The 20,763-nt window shown below is 45.0% G+C and overlaps 3 protein-coding genes across 5 annotated transcripts in view; 1 reads left to right on the plus strand and 2 right to left on the minus strand.

Annotated features, from left to right (window-relative positions):
• The window catches only part of Ndufs3 (NADH:ubiquinone oxidoreductase core subunit S3), an 11,253-nt gene extending 6,937 nt beyond the window's left edge, over positions 1-4,316 (minus strand). The window contains exons 1-4 of the mRNA XM_031370924.1: positions 4,175-4,316; positions 4,000-4,065; positions 2,186-2,283; positions 1,505-1,654 (exon numbers count right to left, since the gene is read on the minus strand). Coding sequence (XP_031226784.1) covers positions 1,505-1,654; positions 2,186-2,283; positions 4,000-4,065; positions 4,175-4,238 — 378 coding nt within the window. The 5' untranslated portion in view covers positions 4,239-4,316. The remainder of the gene's footprint in view (positions 1-1,504; positions 1,655-2,185; positions 2,284-3,999; positions 4,066-4,174) is intronic.
• On the plus strand, positions 3,822-10,328 carry Kbtbd4 (kelch repeat and BTB domain containing 4). 3 transcript variants are annotated; one of them, XM_031370921.1, is made up of 4 exons: positions 3,822-4,407; positions 5,272-5,889; positions 7,359-7,465; positions 8,807-10,328. In XM_031370921.1, exons 1-4 carry the CDS (start codon positions 4,389-4,391, stop codon positions 9,665-9,667), a joined length of 1,605 nt encoding a protein of 534 aa, XP_031226781.1. In that variant the 5' UTR covers positions 3,822-4,388; the 3' UTR covers positions 9,668-10,328. The 3 variants fall into 3 exon arrangements, with proteins under 3 accessions (XP_031226781.1, XP_031226782.1, XP_031226780.1); XM_031370922.1 differs by having other exon boundaries at positions 3,824-4,504; XM_031370920.1 differs by lacking the exon at positions 3,822-4,407 and adding an exon at positions 4,533-4,748.
• Positions 10,329-10,480: 152 nt separating this feature from the next.
• On the minus strand, positions 10,481-17,630 carry Ptpmt1 (protein tyrosine phosphatase mitochondrial 1). Its single transcript, XM_031370923.1, has 4 exons — positions 17,211-17,630; positions 17,028-17,108; positions 12,722-12,913; positions 10,481-11,085 (listed from the first exon to the last, which is right to left on the minus strand). The coding sequence occupies exons 1-4, from the start codon at positions 17,586-17,588 to the stop codon at positions 10,951-10,953; spliced, it is 786 nt and encodes a 261-aa protein (XP_031226783.1). The 5' UTR covers positions 17,589-17,630; the 3' UTR covers positions 10,481-10,950.
• Positions 17,631-20,763: the final 3,133 nt, after the last annotated feature.

Raw genomic sequence — 20,763 nt, forward strand, 5'->3', positions numbered from 1 at the left:
AATCCGCCTGCCTCTGCCTCCCAAGTGCTGGGATTAAAGGTGTGCGCCACCACCGCCCAGCTCTGCTTGAATATTTTAAACAGATTAAAGTCAACCATAGGTTAAGAGGCAGACCAAGCAACCAGTTGACAGAAATGAACATAGGATTATTAAGAAAAAACCATAAAGAGTAAAGAGAGTCAGGAGGATGGATAGAGAGATGCTCAGGAAATAGGAAGGGGAGATAATATATTGGAAGGTTTTGAGGTGTGGGAGAAGGCGTTCCTTGTGGGACACTAGCTGAGAAGGAAGGTCAGCTGGGTGCTTTCTTTGCCTCTCTAAGGTAGCAGGCTTCCACCCCAGCATCTGCTCCAGAGTCTTTATTGGTAAAATTAAATGACTGAGATTTTGTTAAAAACAAAGGTAACAACAGTGTCTTTTTGTTGGTGGTGGTGGTAGTAGTACTGGGATTTAACCCAAGCCTTTGTACATGTTAGGCTTGTGTTCTACCACTGAGCCACACTTCCAGCCCCCAAACTTATTTTCAATTGCTTCTCTAACAATTCTTTCCTGGGTTCTTTGCTTTGAGCAGTTATGCCTGCAATGATATGAGTATTCTAAAGTCACCAAGATAAATTCTATATTTTAATATTATATGATCTTCTAATTGTGCTAGTTAACAGGAAAAAAAAAATCCAAGGCCAGCCAAAAATATCCTCTTGAACCACATAATATCAAATCCCCAACTGTGGATATAACTCAGGTGTGGAGTGCTTGACTAGCAAGTGTAGGGCTCCAGGTTCAAGGCCCAGTGTATACACACACACACACACACACACACACACACACACACACACGTATAATGTTACTCATTTATTTTTTTGAGACCAGGTCTTGCTGTCTTGGAACTTGATATGTATACTAGGCTGGCTTCAAACTCACAGAGATCTGCCTGCCTCTGCCCCCAAGTGCTGTGTGCACCACTACACCCAGCATAAATTTACTTTCAGAAAAACCAAGCAGAGCAAAACATTGTGACATGAACCTAAAGTTCTAACTATTCAGTAAACTAAGAAGTCCAGGCCAACATAGTGAGATCCTGTCTCAAAACGAGAGAAAAAAAAGGAAAAAGAAAAGAAGGACACCAACAAACAAAACTGGGCAAAAATCCTGCTAGCTCTGTGTGACCTGGACTAAAGCTACAAGTAGGAAGGCTCTGGTTTCCATAGCAGCTGTCACTCGGGAAGTCTTCTATGCCCTTTCTCACCTCTAGTCCTCAAATGTCTCCTATCTTTTTTTAAGCTAGCATTTCATCTCATTGCCATAGTTTTCTTTGAACTCTCTGTGTAGCTATAGATGACCTTGAACTCGTGGATCCCCCTGTGTTCACTTCTAAAGAACTAGACTTGGGTGTACGAAGGACCAGAGGTGTACCAGTACACCTAGTTTTATGCAGTGCTGGGGATCAAGCTAGGGCATTGCGTGTGGTAGGCAAGTACTCTACCAAATCTCACATTTAACTGACCTCAAAACGGTTCTGCCGAGTTGGGACATCCACTGCTGTCAAGTCAGCCAAGGATTTGAATTGTGCATTGGTGTGATCCCTGAGAAAAGTCAGCGTTGGAATGACTCCGTCCGGATGGATACAGATTTCTAACTCATTAAGGCAGGTCACCTGCAGACACAGAAAGGTGGTGTGGAGAGAAAAAACAGCTACTAAGGAAACAGTTTACTTCAGGAGTCAGTTGGTTTAAGTCAGTGGTTTGCAACCTTTCTTTCTTTCTTTTTTTTCTAAAGATTTATTGTTATATGTAAGTACACTGTAGCTGTCTTCAGACACACCAGAAGAAGGCGTCAGATCTCATTACACATGGTTGTGAGCCATCATATGGTTGCTGGGATTTGAACTCAAGACCTTTGGAAGAGCAGTCTGTGCTCTTAGCTGCTGAGCCATCTCTCCAGCCCAGTTTGCAACCTTTCTAATGCTGTGACCCTGTAATACACAGTTCTTCATGTGGTGGTGACTCCCCAACTACATTATTTTCATTGCTACTTCATAATTATAATTTTGCTAGTTATGAATCATAACATAAACATCTGTGTTTTCTGATGGTCATAGGCAACTCCATGACCCACAGGTTGAGAACCGCTGACTTAAGGTGCCATGGTGGATTCCTGGCCCAGACCCAAGAACAATGAGTATTACCTGAACATGTTGGACATACTTGGGTAAGATTTCAGCCACATACTCTCCAAATGCTGAGAGCTGCTTGTGGGTCACATCATTTCGGGGTCTGACAGTGGCTGGAAAGAGAAAAAGCATGAAGAGAGAAGGTAGCAGCAAGCCCTACCTCTAGTCTCTTAAAAGAAAAAACCTCTCCGGACTTTCTGAAGAATTTTCATTTAAAAAGAAAAAATTTACTTTCATTATTTATTTTGGTGTTTTGCCTGCATATATGTCTATGCACACATGAATGCCTGATGCTCACAGAAGCCAGAAAAACGTTGGATTGCCTGAGACTGGAGTTACAGATGGTTGTGAACTGACATGCCAGTGTTGGGACCTCTAGATGAATAGCCAGTGCTCTTAAAACACTGGGCTACCTCTCCAAGCCCTCCCTGAAGAATCTTAAGAGGCATAGGTATAAAGTACCTTCCAGGAATTAGGAAGTGATTAAAACTCAAGGAGAGGGGACTGGAGAGATGGCTCAGTGGTTAAGGCCACTGACTATTCTTCCAGAGGTCCTGAGTTTGATTCCTAGCAACCTCATGATGGCTCACAACCATCTGTAATGGGATCTGTAATGGGATCGTGTGGTGTGTCTGAAGGCAGCTGCACTGTACTCACATACATAAAAATAAAAATATCTTAAAAAAAGAAAAGAAAAAACTCAGAGGGAAACACTTCTCTTTCTCAGTCCGTACACTCTTGTTACTGAAATGGGCAGCCTCTGCTTCTTTTCGGCACTGTTCCACAGCTGTTCCTCACTCCCTGTACTAATGATAACAATGCAACAGTGTCAGCTCTCCTATCAGACTCAGAGCTCTTTAAGGATGGAAACCAGACTTCTGTTTCTCGTTCTCTTCTTGGTACTTGTCTATTCCAAGTTCTTAATCAGAAAACTTCAGGGCTGAAGAACCCTAAAAGATTATCTCATTGCCCACACTCCATTTCCAGTCACTTTGTGTAATAGATGCCCAGAAATGAAAAAAGAAAAAAGCCAGGTTTTCAATTTTCCAATGTGATTCTGTTGACTGAACATAAAATCACCATACTTGTGCACCCACACATCACAGAATCAAGGAGTAAGTATTTTCTGCCCCTGGAAACAGGCAAACCTGCTTTGTTGTTCACGGGAACTATGATTGAATAATTTAATTATCTGGACCGCTTCATGATCTATACATCCATATGGACAGTAAAATATTATGTGTCTCATCAGGCTCTTACGAAGTCCACAGAAGACCATTCACTATACGGCTTAAAGCTTTTAGGTGCCTAGTAAATACTAACTTGATGTGAGCTACAATTATTCTGGACTAAGCTGGGCAGTGGTGATGCATGCCTTTAATCCCAGCACTTGGGAGGCAGAGGCAGGCGGATTTCTGAGTTTGAGGCCAGCCTGGTCTACAGAGTGAGCTCCAGGACAGCCAGGGCTACACAGAGAAACCCTGTCTCGAAAACAAAAACAAAAACAAAAACAAAAACAACCTCTGGCCTTTGAGTCTCAAAAGGTCTTGTTATCTGCTCTCATAGACAATTTAATCCAGAGGCCAAAAAAAAAAAAAAAAAAATTCCTGAAAATGAGCAAAGGGTGATTAAGATCAGAAGGGAACAAATATCTAGGGCACAGGAAGTACTCGATTCTAACAGCAAAGTGGAGACCATAGAAATCTCCAAGGGCAAGCAGAGATTTGTCAGGAGGGAAGGACATTCCAAGGTAAGGACAAGTATCTGACAGAAACAATGGAAGGCCCCTGCTAACGCTGGAGAGAAGAGCGCTATCCGCACATACTCACGGCGCTTGTCAGCCGCCGCGCTCTCCCTTCTCACGCGCTGCAACAGCACTGAGGGTCGCCCGGCCCCTGCACAGGGAGATAAAAGGCACAAAGGCGCGTGTGAGATCCGAGGAGGTCTCCGTGCTAATGTGCCTCTGCGGCTGCCCGTGGTCTCAGCCTGCTGTTCCTTGCTCACCCCTGGCTACGGAAGCGGCCCCCAAGATCCCACGCCACCAGACCCTGGCTGCAGCCGCCGCCATGTTCGTCCCTTAGGGTGCCGACTAAGTAGTCGGAGAACACACACAGGCCACGGAACCCCAAGGGCACGGACCGGAAGTGGAAATGTGCAATGAATCTTCTTCCGGGCGGACGCGGGGCGGGAAGCGGAGGTTCCGGATCTGAGCCCTGTCATGAAAGGAGGTAACGCAGGTAAGGAAGACCCGCAGGTGGGGAAACCGTGAGGTTTACGTAGCCCTATCTCGGTACAGCGGAGGCCGAAGAGAAGAAGACACAAAGAATCGGACGGGTGAGAGAAAGGGAAAGGGTGGGCGTTCTGGGTTCTAAGTTCCACACCGCTCTTCGGCTCCTGAGCTAAGCTTTTAATGGGGCGCGGGGGTGGGGGAGACGATGGACGGTTTCCTTGGAGACCGTTTCCTAGGCGACTCTAGGTGGCGCGGTCAGATTGCACAGGGTTATGGACTTCCTTGTGCCCCCGGCCGGGGACGGCTGGGCTCTCTCAGGCTTCTTTAAGAACTCATTGGGGCTAGTAGGTAAGTAAGAGACCGCAGCTTAGAAAAGAGTGAAAGTGGAAGTAATGGACGTCCAGGCCCAGGCCTCAATATCGGAGGTTCTGCACTCTTATGCCCAGGCAAAGAGGGAATGTAACCACAATACCTGGATGCCTTATTTTATATACTTCTTGTTTGTTTTTTTTTGGTCTAATTATGCTTCTCCTGAGTTCAAATTACTTGGTTTTAAGATCATAGGCTTTCTCCTTCGTCTTTTTCATGGGTTGACTTAAGTCCCAAGTCTTTTGTTACACCATCATCAGGAATATCCGATTTTACCTCAAGAAAAAACAACAGTTGGAACTTTAATTGAATTCATTGGAGGAGAGGCCCCACTGCAGGAAGATTGCAGGAATGTCATAGGCCATATTGGCAGGGCCAGGAATAAGACCAGTCTGGACCACTTTGCTCCAATGTCTCCCTTCTCCCTATCTTGAGTTGGACAGTTGGATTCGTGGACTGCGTCTGTGAATTACCCAATACTTAGGGTGGTATTGCTTTGCAGATAGTTGGCAGAAAGAGAAGTTGGCTACCATGGAATCACCAGAGGAGCCTGGAGCATCCATGGATGAAAACTACTTTGTGAACTATACTTTCAAAGACCGGTCTCACTCAGGCCGAGTGGCTCAGGGCATTATGAAACTGTGTTTAGAGGAGGAGCTCTTTGCTGATGTCACCATTTCAGTGGAAGGCCGAGAGTTTCAGCTCCACCGGCTGGTCCTGTCAGCTCAGAGCTGCTTCTTCCGATCCATGTTCACATCTAACCTGAAGGAGGCTCACAACCGGGTGATTGTGCTGCAAGATGTCAGTGAGTCTGTTTTCCAGCTCCTGGTTGATTATATATACCATGGGACTGTGAAACTTCGAGCTGATGAGCTGCAGGAAATTTATGAGGTGTCAGACATGTATCAGCTGACATCTCTCTTTGAGGAATGTTCTCGGTTTTTGGCACGCACAGTACAAGTGGGAAACTGCCTTCAGGTGATGTGGCTTGCAGATAGACACAGTGATCCTGAGCTCTACACTGCTGCCAAGCACTGTGCCAAGACCCACCTGGCCCAGCTGCAGAGCACAGAGGAGTTCCTCCACTTGCCCCATCATCTACTCACTGATATCATCTCAGGTAAGTTCCTGGAGGGGCTTATCACACCCAACTATGCAAGAGTGATGTTCAGTGGATGTTCTGGTTCAGGAGAACCTCAACTTTATGTAACTAACTGTTGTTAGTTTATAATTCCCTTCCTGGTAGAGATTTTAGATTGAGGTTGAGATTCAGTTTGAAAATTAGCATAGCTACTGTCAGAGACAGGGTGCTTTACAGTAACTAAAGAATAAAAAGCTGCATCACTTTTCCACAAAAGGAAGTAAGAAGTGCCTGATGTTTTCATCTGCCCTGTACCTTGAAGGCCTACAGGACTTAAATAAATTGATGAAGATGGTGATGAATCAATATATCTAAAATAGCCAGGAGTGGTGGCCCATGCCTTTAATCCCAGCATGCAGGAGAGAGAGGTAGAGGCAAGCAGATCTCTGTGAGTTCCAGTACAGCCTGGTCTACAGAGTGAATTTTAGGACATCCAGAGCTACACAGAAAACCCTGTCTCAAAAAAAAACAAAAACAACAACAAAAGAAAACAAAACAAAAAAATCTAAAATAGGAAACATTTGAGTAATAACCTTTGGTAACAAGTGAGATGGAACTGTACTATAGATAGATGTGTGCTCTATAGCCTGATAGGTGACTATGGCATATTGTGCAATCCACTCTTTTAAAAAGCAAGAGAGGAAAAAAAAAAGCAAGGGAGGGCTAGTGGTATGACTCAGTGATACAGTGCTTCTCTGGTATATATGAGATTCTGGGTTTGGTCCCAGCACTACAAAATGGTAGTGCTGGAGCAATTTCAAGTTAATGTCATATTTATGTGTGCATAAACAGATACATATAATGGTGGTGGCCTAACAAAATGGTTAAATACTTTTTTTTAAATTAATTATTTATTTTGAGACAATGTCTCTTTATATAGCTCTGACTGCATGTAACTCACTATGTAGACCAGGCTGGACTTAAACTCACAGAAATATGCCTGCCTCTACCTCCCAAATGCTAGGATTAAAGGCATGCTCTACTACAGCAGCTGTGGTTCAAGTCCCTTTAAGATTGCCATTGATAGCCTTTAATCCCAGCACTCGGGAGGCAGAGGCAGGTGGATTTCTGAGTTCAAGGCCAGCCTGGTCTACAGAGTGAGTACCAGGACAGCCAGGGCTATACAGAGAAACCCTGTCTCAAAACAAACAAAACAACAACCAAAATTGCCATTGATGAGACCGGAAAGATGGCTTAGTGGTTAAAACTACTTGTTGCTCTTGCACTTATACTTACAGAGAATCATGGTTCAAGTCCATTCAGGAACACCACTTCCAGGGCATCTGATGCCATCTTCTGACTGTCATGGATACCAGGCATACATGTGGTATACAGATATATGCAGCCAAACACAAAACACACACACACACAAAACTTTTTTTAAAAAATCAATAAAACAAAACCCAGTAATATTGCCATTGACTGTGTTCTTCCTTTGGCTCTCACAGATGGGGTTCCGTGTTCCCAGAACCCAACAGAGGCAATAGAAGCTTGGATCAGTTTCAATAAAGAAGAGAGAGAGGCTTTTGCAGAGTCACTCAGGACTAGCTTGAAGGTAAGACACATTTTATTCTTAAGGATTGGGTGGCATAGTCTCTCTGCATTCCAGCCCTCAATGGCCTTCTATTTTGGTAGGGGGAGATGTGTATCTTTTGGTTTATGTGGGGGTCAGAAGACAACATGCAGGAGTCAGTTCTCTCCTTCTACTATGTGGGTCACAAGGATCAAACTCAGGTCCTCAGGCTTAGGGCAAGCAGCTTTACTGCTGAACTATCTCACTGGCCTGGGGTGTGTGTGTGTGTGTGTGTGTGTGTGTGTGTGTAGAGATACGGATATGCAGACAGTAAGCTATCAGAGGTCTTCCTCTGCCACTCTCTTCCTTATTGCCTTGAGTGTCTCTAACTGAAGTTTACCATTGGCTAGGCTGGCTCACCAGTCAGCAAATTCCTAGGATCCATTTGTGTCTGTTCCCTCAAAGTTGGGGTTACAGGCATGTCCAACTTATTACATAGATGCTAGAGATTTTGTGGGGATGCTCAGGTCCTGTGCTTGTACAGCAAGTGCCCTTAGCCCTCTGAGCCATCTTCCAAGCCTCTGACCTGCCTCTTTTGATAGCCACTGGTTAGTTACTATCTTGAAGTTACTAAGAACTTGGGAGTCGGTTGTGTTTTCTGGTCCCACAAGCCATCCGTCTATGATCTTCAAAGTTCATAGAGTTTTTGGCATCTTCTCTGACACTATCTTTTGAAAGAACTGCTTTCATTATTGAGTTAGCCAGTTCTAGCCAGATGTGGTGGCTTAACACATTGGGGGTGGGGTACATGAAAGTGGGAGGATCCAACTCAGCTACATAATTAGTTCAAGGCCAGCGTATACAATCCTGTCTCAAAAATAAAAACAAAAGCAGAGATGTCTTGGGATGTAGTTCAGTTGCTAGGATGCTTGCTTTGTGTCATGGAGTTCCAGGTTTAATTTCTATCACTGAAAAAGAACAGATGTGAGATGAGTAAGAACAGATGTGGTGCATCCTATAATCCTCCTTGGAGACCGATGCAAAAGAATCTAAGTATGAACAGTTTGTGGTACACAGCAAGATCTTGTTTGAATAAATAGGTAAATAAGTTGCAAGGATGGACAAAACAGATTCTCTGCCCCTGAATAGCAAGGGAAAGTCAGGATGTTAGGCCCGGACCTTTAAGGATACCTGTCTTAGCTGGGCAGTGGTGGCATATGACTTTAATCCCAGCACTTGGGAGGCAGAGACAGGCGGATTTCTGAGTTCAAGGGCAGCCAGGGCTACACAGAGAAATCCTGTCTTGAAAAACCAGGGAAGGGGTTGGGGGAAGGATACCAGTCTTCACATGAGCTGATGTTAGCATTTCAATTTTGCCAACAGGAAATTGGGGAGAATGTGCACATTTACCTGATCGGGAAGGAGTCATCTCGCACCCACTCGTTGGCTGTGTCCTTGCACTGTGCAGAAGATGACTCCATCAGTGTAAGTGGCCAAAACAGCTTATGCCACCAAATTACTGCAGCCTGCAAGCATGGTGGCGACCTGTATGTAGTGGGAGGGTCAATCCCACGACGCATGTGGAAATGTAACAATGCCACTGTTGACTGGGAGTGGTGTGCTCCTTTGCCCCGGGACCGCCTCCAGCACACCCTAGTATCTGTGCCTGGGAAAGATGCCATATATTCACTGGGTGGCAAGACACTACAGGATACCCTTTCGAATGCAGTCATCTACTATCGGGTAGGTGATAATGTGTGGACAGAGACAACTCAGTTAGAGGTGGCTGTATCTGGGGCCGCTGGTGCCAACCTCAATGGAATCATCTACTTACTAGGGGGTGAGGAGAATGATCTAGACTTCTTTACCAAACCTTCCCGACTTATCCAGTGCTTTGACACAGAAACTGACAAGTGCCATGTGAAGCCCTATGTACTTCCCTTTGCAGGCCGCATGCATGCAGCGGTGCATAAGGATCTGGTGTTCATTGTGGCTGAGGGGGACTCTCTAGTGTGCTATAATCCCCTTCTAGACAGCTTCACCCGGCTCTGTCTTCCTGAGGCCTGGAGCTCTGCCCCATCCCTCTGGAAGATTGCCAGCTGTAATGGAAGCATCTACGTCTTCAGGGATCGATATAAGAAGGGAGATGCCAACACCTATAAGCTCGACCCTGCCACTTCAGCTGTAACTGTCACAAGAGGCATTAAGGTGCTGCTTACCAACTTGCAGTTTGTGTTGGCCTAAAACATTGATGAGAAGAACAGCTGATGCCCTCCCCTTGTCAAAGCCCAGTCAAATCTGAAATTTCCCAGTTCAGAGAAATGTGTCAGTTTGGACATATATGAGGAAGGCAGCGCCTCAGCCCACCCAAAGGCTCATGGGATGCTTTGTGTAGGGTTTTTCACACTCCTGCTGCTTGAACTCTGCCATTATCCCCTGTGACCCTGTGCCTCACTTTAGACTGCTGAGAGCCAGCCTCTTCTCAGACTTAGGCACAGCCTCCCTTACCAGATCAGTGTTAAAAAAGAAGCACCTTGGTTCCCATGCAGGAAGACAGCAAAGTGGCTAGTTGTCACTTTTCCACAAAGAATTAAGTATTAGAGTTTTCCTTCAGGATTTGGATGGGACAGTGGACTAAGCTAAAAATGTACTTCACCAGCAAGAATCAACTGTAGAATTCAGGATGTTCCTTCACATGTTTTCTCATCTATCTGTCAGGAAAAGAAACTTTGGTTGAATTTTTGGCTTATACAAACAAATAAGCCAGAAAGTAGAAACAATTGTTTCTGATTAATAGCAGAAACTGTTTTCCAGACTCAAATATAAACAGTCTCTGGTCTTTTAAAGGCTCTCAGCTAAATAAAGAGTTAGAAACTGTTCATACAAATAAACGTTTTTGAAATGATATGTGTGTCTGTGCTGACTTCTGAATGGGTGACTTCTGAAGGAAACTAAGTGCAGACCTCTTCCTTCCTGACTCAGCAATCCTGCCTGCACCCCATACATCCTTTAACATTCTCATTGCTCCCCCAGAAGTGTAAGGGGAGTCCCACAGGGCCAGGGGAAAAGTTGAGTTTTATTTTTATTTTTGGAACTGCTAGGGACCAAATTTGGGGCCTTATACATGCTGGGCAACCATTTTGCCAAGTCATACAATTAAAATTTGGATTCTGACAGTAACAAAGAACAGATCTAGATACTTCTTTCCTTTTCTAGCATTAAATGCCTTTGATTTACAGTGCCATTATACATATTAGAAACACAACAGATTTCTGTTAAAATTAATATTTCCTTATCCCTGTCAAAGAAAATAAGATGTAGCCAGATAATCTTGTTCTCTGTAGCCATCCAAGTGTTATTTCAGGAAGGAAGGCAAAGGAGGTACATTATCTACCACTCAGCACATTTGCAGTGGTTGGCTTAAGCTGCTTTGTCCTGTAAACTTGTTACTGTATCTCAGGGAGATCCAAATTCTTTGTCATCCACAGACTTCATGCTCTTAAGTCAGCATGAGAGATAACCAGTAGTTAATTCATTGCTGCCCTCGCAGCAATCTCCTTGTGGAACTGTTTGAGAACTTCCAGCTGGCTGGGCCTGATGGAGATGTGTGACCGGATTTTGGCGATAGCTTCTATGGCCTCCTCTGGACTCCAGTTGTGTACCTGAAGTACAAGATTAGAAAATCAGCCACGTGCCAGGCGGTGGTGGCACACACCTTTAATCCCAGCACTTGGGAGGCAGAGGCAGGCAGATTTCTGAGTTTGAGGCCAGCCTGGTCTACAAAATGAGCTCCAGGACAGCCAGGGTTATACAGAGAAACCCTATCTTGAAAAAAATCAAAAAAAAAAAAAAGAAAGAAAAAAAAGAAAATCAGCCATGAAAAACAGGAGCAGGTAGAACAATGCCCTTGGCCTAGGAGCAGGTGCTGAAGGACTCTCAGAATTAAATTTTAAAAAGATTTAGGCTGGCGAGGTATCTCAGTGGGTCCAGGTACTTGCTGCCAAGCCTGACAACCATAATCATGAGCTTGGTCCCAGGAATTCACATGGTAAAATGAGAGAACTAACTCTTATAAGTTATCTTCTGATCTCCACGAGTGCCGAAGCATAGACATGCCCACATGCACTTGCACATATAAATAAAGTAAATAATGTATAATCAGTTTTCTTCAAGTAAACAAAGACTCCATAGTAGAAGGTTTTGAAAATCATGGTCCAGCTGGGCTAAGAGGTACAGGCCTATAAACCCAGTAACTCAGGAAGTTGAGGCAGGAGAACCACGACTTCAAAGCTTGTCTGAGTTATATTTCAAAGTCAGCCCAGCTGAATTACTAAAACCATGTTTTAATAAAGAATGCCCAGGATATAGCTTAATGGTAGAGCATTTGGTTAACATACTTGGCTTCAATACCCAGAACTAAAAAAGGGAAGAAAAAAACAATGTTCCTTTGCTGGGTGTGGTGTGCTGGAGGATCACATGAGCTAGGAGTTCTAGAGTTTGAGGCCAGCCAGACCAATATTGAATATTTGTCAGAAAACAAAAGGACAGGTTTCATGAGCACTTTTTACTACCTCAGTCAGCAAATCCTACATCCCACATGAAGCTGAAACCCCAGATTTTCTAGGTCTACTCTATCATTTCTGAGCTAGGATTTTAATAATCTCTCTCCTCCCTCTCTCTCTCTCTCTCTCTCTCTCTCTCTCTCTCTCTCTCTCTCTCTCTGTCTCTCAGTTTGTGTCTTCTGTCTTCTAGGCAAGCATTCTACTATTGAATTAGCCCCTGCCATGCTATTTAAACTGGCCAGGTGTAGCGGTGCACTCCTGTGATCCCAGCACTCAGGAGGCAGAGGCAGGAAGATTGCTACAAGCCTCAGTTATATAGCCCAGTCTCCATAATGAATTCCAGGCCTGTCAGGGCTATATAACAATATACTATCTCAAACAAACAAAAAATCGGGCTGTCTTCTGCTGGGTTGAACACTCTTATAAACTCCTTTTTTTTTTTTAAAGACCTGTGTTGGCAAGCACTTTGACATACCTTCTCATTTAAGTTTCCTGTTACATTTAAGCTAAGGAAACAACATCAGAGAGGAGTACCTGCATTTATCTATCCTGACTAGTAAGGGCAGGACCAGAGAAGCTGACCTGTGCACAAAGCATGGCTGTTTGGCATGCCACCATACTACCTTCTGACAGCCTAGAAGTGGGTAATGGCTCTCTCCATCAAGGCCTGTCAGTAAATAATGCTACTGAACATCTGGAAAGCTATACCAAGGCTGCTGCAGTGTTATTTTCCTACCTGAATCAGATAGGCTGCCACCATTGTGGCACTTCTGGATCGACCAGCCTTACAATGCACATAGACACACTGGCCCAGTGACTGGTACTTGAGAGCAAACTGGACTCCTCTGTGGAGGTTGGCCAAGGTGGGGACCCCAGTCATGTCGACTGTGCTGAGCCGTAGCTGCTCAACTCCTGCTTTCTTCCATTCCTAGGACCAGAACAAAAAGGAAAGGGAAACCAAAGAAGCTTGAGGTGAATGGCTTGAAGACGAGTCCCAAGCAGCAAAACAGCAAGCAGGTTCCAGGGTTTACTATAAGGTGACTCTTTCCGAAAACAGAAATATTGTTAAAACAGCTTACCCTCCAGTAAGCAGACATGCTGCTATAAGAACTATGTTCGGGGGCTGGAGAGATGGCTCAGCGGTTAAGAGCACTGACTGCTCTTCCAAAGGTCCTGAGTTCAAATCCCAGCAACCACATGGTGGCTTACAACCATCCATAATGAGATCTGATGCCCGCTTCTGGTGTGTCTGAAGACAGGTACAGTGTACTTACATATAATAAATAAAAATTTAAAAAAAGAAAAAAGAAAAAAAAAAGAACTATGTTCAACTATTCTTTAGATGCTTGGACCTTTAGTTCTTTTATTAGCTCCATAACATTTGCCGTGGGTCTGGAGAGACAGTTGAGTAGCTAAGAGCACTCCCTGCTCAGTTTCTAGCCGCCCCCCCCCCCTCAACCGGGAGGCCTATAACATCTTACACAGTCAGGTGTAGCAGTGAACACTAGCCCCAGCATTTGTGAGGCAAAGGTACAGGAGCTCTATGAATTTGAGTCTACATAATAAGTTCCAGAGCAGCCAGAGCTGCATAGTGAGACTCTGTCTCAACAAACCAAAACACCACAACAACAAAAAAAATAAGTTTTAAAGAATTCAACTGCAGCCAGTGGTGGCGCATGCCTTTAATCCCAGTACTTGGGAGGCAGAGGCAGGCAGATTTCTGAGTTCAAGGCCAGCCTGGTCTACAGAGTGAGTTTCAGGACAGCCAGGGCTATACAAAGAAACCCTGTCTCAAAAAAAAAAAAAAAACAAACGAACAAAAAATTCAGCTGCAAAGTTATGGAGCTGAAGGATGTAGGTCAGTGGTGTAGTGCCTGCCAAGTTAACTCCTGAGATCACCCCCACTTAAAACATTATGAAGCTGTGTTTTTGCCTTAGTTAGGACCTATACAGTGATCCAGCTGTAGACAAGGATCACTAGTAAAAATATGTTTTACCATTAGTGCATAAATATTTTTGCCACTTTTTTGAGGAGTACATAGTAAAAGAAATAGGGTTATTTTCAAGTTAAAACAACATACTTTAGACAAGAGTAGGGGCTCATGCCCAAAATCCCAAGGCTAGCATGCTGTGCGTGGGGTTCAAGGAGCGTCTAAGCTATAGAATTAAGACTTCCTTCACCCCTTATAAAACAAAATAAAATGAAAAACCTACCTGATTTTGTATAACATTATTTAAGAAACTAGAAAAATGAAATAAAGCCTTTTGTTATATTAGACAATAGTGTTTTTGCTTTAATACTTCAACTACACTCTAGCTACTTTTACTAGCTTGTTATTGTTTTTTTTTTTTTACTCAAAACTTTTTTTAATTTTTTAAAGTTTTTTTATTAGATATTTTCTTTATTTACATTTCAAATGATATCTCCTCTCCTGGTTACCCCTCTGAAAAAATATCAAAAACAAAAACAAAAAACCCTGTTTCCTCCCTCCTCCCCCTGCTCACCAACCCACCCTCTCCCACTTCCTGGCCCTGGCATCCCCCTACATTGGGGCATAAACCTTCACAGGACCAAGGGCCTCTCCTTCCATTGATGACCGACTAGGTCATCCTCTGCTATACATATGCTGCTGAAGCCATGAGCCCCACCATGTGTGCTCTTTGGTTGATGGTTGAGTCCCTGGGAGCTCTGAGGGTACTAGTTAGTTCATATTGCTGTTTGTTGTTGGTTTTTAAATAAGGTTTCATATAACCCAGGATGACCTCAATTCTCACTGTGTAGCCAAGGATGCCTGTGAGCTGATGTTCCTGCCTCCACTTCCCAAGTGCTGAAATTACAGGTGTCAGCCTCCATGTTCCTTGCTATTTTCAGCAAGTCCCTGCAACTTAATGACTGCATGAAGGCCAGTTTAATTCCACCAATCAAATTCACAGAACCTGAAGGCACCTTTTTGCTTGTATATCAATTGAACCAGAACCACTTTCAGAGTTGTTAAATATGCAGATAAGGGGCTGGTGAGATGGCTCAGCGGGGAAGAGCACTGACTGCTCTTCTGAAGGTCCTGAGTTCAAATCCCAGCAACCACATGGTGGCTCACAACCACCCGTAATGAGATCTGGCGCCCTCTTCTGGTGTGTCTGAAGACAACTACAGTGAATTACGCCGGAGTGAGGGACCGGTTGGCAGAGGTCCCGAGTTCAATTCCCAGCAGCCATATAATGGCTTATGGCCATCTGTACAGCTACAGTGTACTCATACACATAAAATAAATAAAATAAATCTTAAAAAAAAATATGCAGATAAATCCTGGGTCACAATATCGGGGGTCGAGGGGGTGGAAGTGGGAGTAGCTAGAGGTAGGAACCTGCTACTTTAGCAAGGCTGCCAGAAGGTCCTTAGGCATATTCAAATGTGACCCATGTGCCTTGGAGATTTCTTTTCTCTAGGCTAGTGGGATGGAAAAGCTCCATCTTACCAAGGGAGTGCCTCACATGCCAAGCATTGTCTGTGTGGCTTTAGTGGCCTCTCAGTTTATACAATTGATTTAGTGAGTATTAACTCTGACAGCTAATGACCTCTTGAGACTTGTGACAATATTTTGGTAAATTCCAGGAACAGTCATGTTCTTTTTTGCTTTTTCTATAAAGGGCCTTATATACCATACCCCAGGTTAGCCTTGAAGTCCTATGTGGCTCAGGATGAACTTGAATATCTGATCCTCTTGTTTCTTGGGTGTTGGGATATAGGCCCTGTGACACTACCACACTTGTTTTTACTCTGTACTGAGCTTTGTGTACACTAGGCAAACAGTTTATCAACTGAAATCCATCCCCAGCCCACTCTGCAGTTTTTCAATAACTATTAATATAGCATATATAATAAGAGTGTTCTTTTATACTTTTCTTTGGGGTTGGGGGTTTCAAGATAGGATTTCATTATGTAGCTCTGGCTAACCTTGAACTCACTCTGTAGATCAGGCTGGCCTGAAACTCACAGAAATCTGCCTGCCTCTGTCTCCAGAGTGCTAGGGTTAAACGTGTACACCACTATGCCTGGCAGGGAGGGGATACGCTTTTCTTATTTGTGATTTTGTTTTTAGACACAGGCTCATGTAGCCCAGCTAGCCTCCACCTCACTATACACTGGGGCTGGTCTCAAGTTCTTGATCTTCCCACCTTCACTCACAAAGTGCTAACAAAGTAACATAACATTACAGGTATGAGCCATACTCTTTCTTAAAGAAATGCTTTTCTTACAGTTGGCCTTCATCTCTAAAGCTAACAAACACATTGCCTAATTCAAACTTGATGCTATAATATGTGTTGAAATGAATGAAATCAGCAAGGCACACTGTATTAGTTGGGGTTCTCTAGTTCTCTAGAGCCAAGCATATTTAAACCACCACACACATAAGTCACAATTTTAGTTACTGAGGTTAGTGACCAAAATCACAAATACAAAAATGGGTGTATTAGCACATGCCTGTAATCTCAGTACTTGGAAAGTGGAGGCAGAAGAATCAGATCAGGACTTAAGACCCCTGTCTCAAAATAAACAAAGGAAAAGTAGCATATACATGTACAATTTTGTGCATGAACAACTGTACCCCTTTCCCGATTTTGAAGCAGGACTTCCTTGTGTCCTGACTGGCACAGAGCTCACTACATACACCAACCTGGCCTGGAACTTCCAGCGACCCTTCTTATTGCTTAAGGGGAGTAAGCCACCCACAGCGGGTTAGCTCGCTCTTTTTAGACAGTGGCTAGGACACGTTGAACTCCTGGGCTCAAAAGATCCTGCCTCTGCCACCTGAGTCGCCAGGGCACCAAGCTCGCATGACTTCTTTCTAGCTTATCAGCTTCAGCGTCTTTCCACCAGCAGCCATTTGAGCTTGACCCTCATACACAGTGCTTGAGAAGGCAACTAGGTCTCCCACACTAGTCTCGGAGACAAGGTCACCCACGGTGTCCTTCCTTCCCCTAGCTTCTCCAGCTTTCACAGGCCGGAGTACTGGGCCAGGCCAGAGGGCCCCGGTGCTTACCTTCGAGGTGTTGCACAGGAATCTGGTCTCGTACTCCTCGTTCATAGTGATCACTCCGCGCACGTTCTCGTCCAGTACCAGCTGCCGAGGCAAAGAGGGGGCTCAGCGAGGGCCGCGGGGCGCCCGCCGAGGCCCGGGGCCCGCTCCCGGCTCGGCCCGGCCCGGCCCGGCGGTCTCTCTCACCCGGCGCGTCATGCTCCTCAGCGGCAGCGCGCCCAGCAGCACCGTGTGGTCGATGCGGTGGTACCAGTCGCGGTGCGCCGGGCCGCGCACCCTCCCCCGGAACACTGTGTAGAGCAGCGTCGGGTAGAAGAGCACCCGAGCCAGGCCGGCCTCCAGCCACGCGGACGACGCCATCCCGCCCCACCCCGCCAGGCGCTGAGGCGAGCCGCCCCACCCCGCCAGGCGCAGGGGCCAGCCACCGGCCTCAGGGCTCGCGGCCAGCCACCGCGAGAAGGACGCGGAGGACGAGAGCCGAGAGCCACCTGATGCCTCACGACTCTTCGAAGCTGAATCCCCGCAGTCCTGGCCAGGCCCGAGGGATCCCGGGACAGGAACCATGGCGCCAAAGGAGAAGCGCCGCGAAGGGTGGGGTGGGGGGAGTGGAACTGTGACCCTGCCTAGGGAGCAGGGCCTGCTCTCCAACCCCTGACCTTGGGGGGGGGGGGGCGTGACCCCCTGAGTGCACCCATCACCAAGGAGGAGGCTGAGCAGAGAGGCTCCTCTAAACAGGGGAGGCCCTGGAGGACCCCAGTCTGGGTATAATAAGAGCGGTGTAAGAAGAACTGCTCTTGGGGGAGCAGGGAACCTGAACCTAAGTGGTGGTCTACAGCCTTGTTTATCTGTCTGTCTGTCTCTCTGGGTGTGTGTCTCCCCCACCCAACCCCCTTTCCTCTCTCTCTTTCCTTTTTTGAGACCAGATCGCACTATGCCTTCTACTGGCCATGTAGCTACTAGCTCCAGGACAGCCAAGGCACACAAAGAAATCATGTCACAAAAAACCACCAATATGTGTATGAGGTGTGATGGGTGATTTGCCAGCCTGTATGTCTGGGCATCACCCTGGGTGCAAAGTCCAAGAAGGCCAATGAGGATGTTGGAAGCCATGGGATGGGAGTCCCTCCGAGAGAATGCTGGAAATGAAACTGGAGTCCTCTGGAAGAGTAGCCAGTGCTTTTAACTGCTTAACCATTTCTCCAGCCACAAGAATATTCTTAACATGTGTCTGCTGCTTTTCCCTCCTTTTTGGTTTTGGTTTTGGTTTTGGGTTGTTTGATTGTTTTTCAAGACGGGGTTTCTCTGTGTAGCCCTGGCTATCCTGGAACTCTCTGTAGACCAGGCCAGCCCCTTGAACTCAGAGATTCACCTGCGTCTGCCTCCTGAGTTCTGAGTTCTGGGATTAAAGACACATGCTGCCACTGTCTGACTTCTTTTTCCTCCTTTTAAAAAATAGGTATATTTTATCCTTAGCAAAGAGATACTCAAAATAATAGGCAAGAAGGAAAGAGTAGGTCCGAAGGAATTAGGAGGAGTAGGGGGTGAATTTTATTAAAGAACATTAATACATGTATAAGATTCTCAAAGAATTAATAAATTAAAATGGAAAATATAGTAAGAATTGAGTCTGGCATCATGGTGGCACACCCCTTAATCCCAGCACTCAGGAGGTAGAGGCAGGTTGCTCTCTGAATTAAAAAACAGCCTGATCTACATAGAAAGTCCAGGCCAAATGTCTGTCTCAAAAAATTAAATGATCCAATAGTATTATTATATCTTTTTTTTGAGAGGGGGGGAAGAGAGAGAGAGAGAGAGAGAGAGAGAGAGAGAGAGAGAGAGAGAGAGAGAGAATGTGTGGCTCAAGGAGGCCAAAAGGTGGTATTGGATCCCCTAAAACAGGAGTTACTGACATTGTAACCTTCCATGTGAGTGCTGGGGACTAAACCCCACTATTCTCCAAGAGCATCAAGTGCTCTTAAGTGCTAATCCATCTCTCTAGTAAATTGGACTGAAACTCATGGCCCTTGTTCTATGTCAGCCTCCCTAGAGCTGGGACCACCTGCACACCACTATGCCTGACCCCTCAGCACTGGTAACATCTTTTTAGTGCCATCTTGAGATATGGTTCATAAGCCACATGATCTACCTGCACCTGCTTTTACATTTATTTTTGTGTGTTGGATCGGAGGAGTGCTTGGCAGAACATATCTTGTAGAAATCTGTTCTCTTCAACCATGTGGGTTCCAAGGTTAGAACTCAGGTTGTCAGTGTTGGTAGCAAGTACCTTATCCCCTAAGACATTCTGCCAGCCCCGATTTACCCTTTAATATGTACAATCCAGTGAGTATTAATATACTCTTGGGGTTGTATCATCAGCACTATGCAATTTTAGGACATTTTCATCTTCAAAGGAATTCTTTTTTTTAAAAGTGAAAATATTATTTTTAAAGATTTATTTATTTATTATATGTAAGTACACTGTAGCTATCTTCAGACACTCCAGAAGAGGGTGTCAGATCTCATTATGGATGGTTGTGAGCCACCATGTGTTTGCTGGGATTTGAACTCAGGACCTTTGGAAGAGCAGCCAGTGCTCTTAATCACTGAGCCATCTCTCCAGCCCTCAAAGGAACTCTTACAAACATTAGTAATCATACCTAATTCCTCCATCGGCTGGCAACCACTAACCTACTTTCTGTGGATTTGTCTGTTCTGGGCATATACATGGATCCAAGTAACATGTAGTCTATGCATAGTCACATGTAAATAAATGTTATTGTAATCTTTGTTCCTGTTTTCTATTTTTTATTTTTGTTTTTACTTATTCACTTTGCATCCCACTCACTGCCCCTCCCACAATTCTTCCCCCACCCTGCCTCCCTATCTTTTTTACTTTTTTATTTTTTGAGACAGGGTTTTCTCTGTGTAACCCTGGCTGTCCTAGAACTCAGTCTGTAGACCAGGCTAGCCTCGAACTCACAGAGATTCACCTGCCTCTGCCTCCTAGGTGCTGAGATTAAGGGTGCATGGTGTGTGCTGCCACGCCCACCTGAGATTCTTACAGTTTTTGCTTGATATGAGTATACTGTCTGATGTAGCTGGTCTCTGCTGCTTTGTGAGTTCTTCTTTTTCCCACCCTTTACTCCCCCTACCTGTTTCACCCCTTAGCACCAAATAGGAGAGAAAGAAGGATGGGGGGGGGGGGTGATTCCTGAATATTTCCTTTTGTTTCATCTTTGACCATGACCACTAACATACTACAACCAACCTCCTTAAATGACGAACAATTACCCACCCTGTCTCTAGGGGGCTTGAATTTATATACCCTCTGAAAAGTTCCCAGAGTTTCAAACGTCATACAATCACAGAAATTATCTGTAGCTGGCAAAACCCTACTAGAGCATGAAGCAAACCATAGTCAGCTGCTCGCAGACTAAAGTCTGAAACAACCCCATAGCCCCACACCAGGGACTTTTTGTTTTGTTTTGGTTTGGTTTTGGTTTTTTGAGACAGGGTTTCTCTGTGTAGCCCTGGCTGTCCTGGAACTCACTCTGTAGACCAGGCTGGCCTCAAACTCAGAATCCACCTGCCTCTGCCTCCCAAGTGCTGGGATTAAAGGCGTGTGCCACTACCATCCAAAAGGAAAACTTTCTTATAATATTTGAATGTTTTTTTATAAGATTCATTTATTATTATACATAAGGACACTGTAGCTGACTTCAGACACACCAGGAGGGTG

The sequence above is a fragment of the Mastomys coucha genome, unplaced genomic scaffold (genome assembly GCF_008632895.1).
Source record: "Mastomys coucha isolate ucsf_1 unplaced genomic scaffold, UCSF_Mcou_1 pScaffold15, whole genome shotgun sequence".
NCBI classification, from domain to species: Eukaryota; Metazoa; Chordata; class Mammalia; order Rodentia; family Muridae; genus Mastomys; species Mastomys coucha.

Bases quoted from the DNA above. Each gene is read 5' to 3' on its own strand.
- Kbtbd4 (XM_031370920.1), top strand. From the start codon at position 4,673: ATGGACTTCCTTGTGCCCCCGGCCGGGGACGGCTGGGCTCTCTCAGGC. The intron at 5,890-7,358 runs GTAAGTTCCTGG...TGGCTCTCACAG, and splicing joins ACTCACTGATATCATCTCAG to ATGGGGTTCCGTGTTCCCAG. The intron at 7,466-8,806 runs GTAAGACACATT...TTTTGCCAACAG, and splicing joins CACTCAGGACTAGCTTGAAG to GAAATTGGGGAGAATGTGCA.
- Ptpmt1 (XM_031370923.1), bottom strand. From the start codon at position 17,588: ATGGTTCCTGTCCCGGGATCCCTCGGGCCTGGCCAGGACTGCGGGGAT. The intron at 17,109-17,210 runs GTGAGAGAGACC...TTGCCTCGGCAG, and splicing joins TGAGGAGCATGACGCGCCGG to CTGGTACTGGACGAGAACGT. The intron at 12,914-17,027 runs GTAAGCACCGGG...TTCTGGTCCTAG, and splicing joins TCCTGTGCAACACCTCGAAG to GAATGGAAGAAAGCAGGAGT.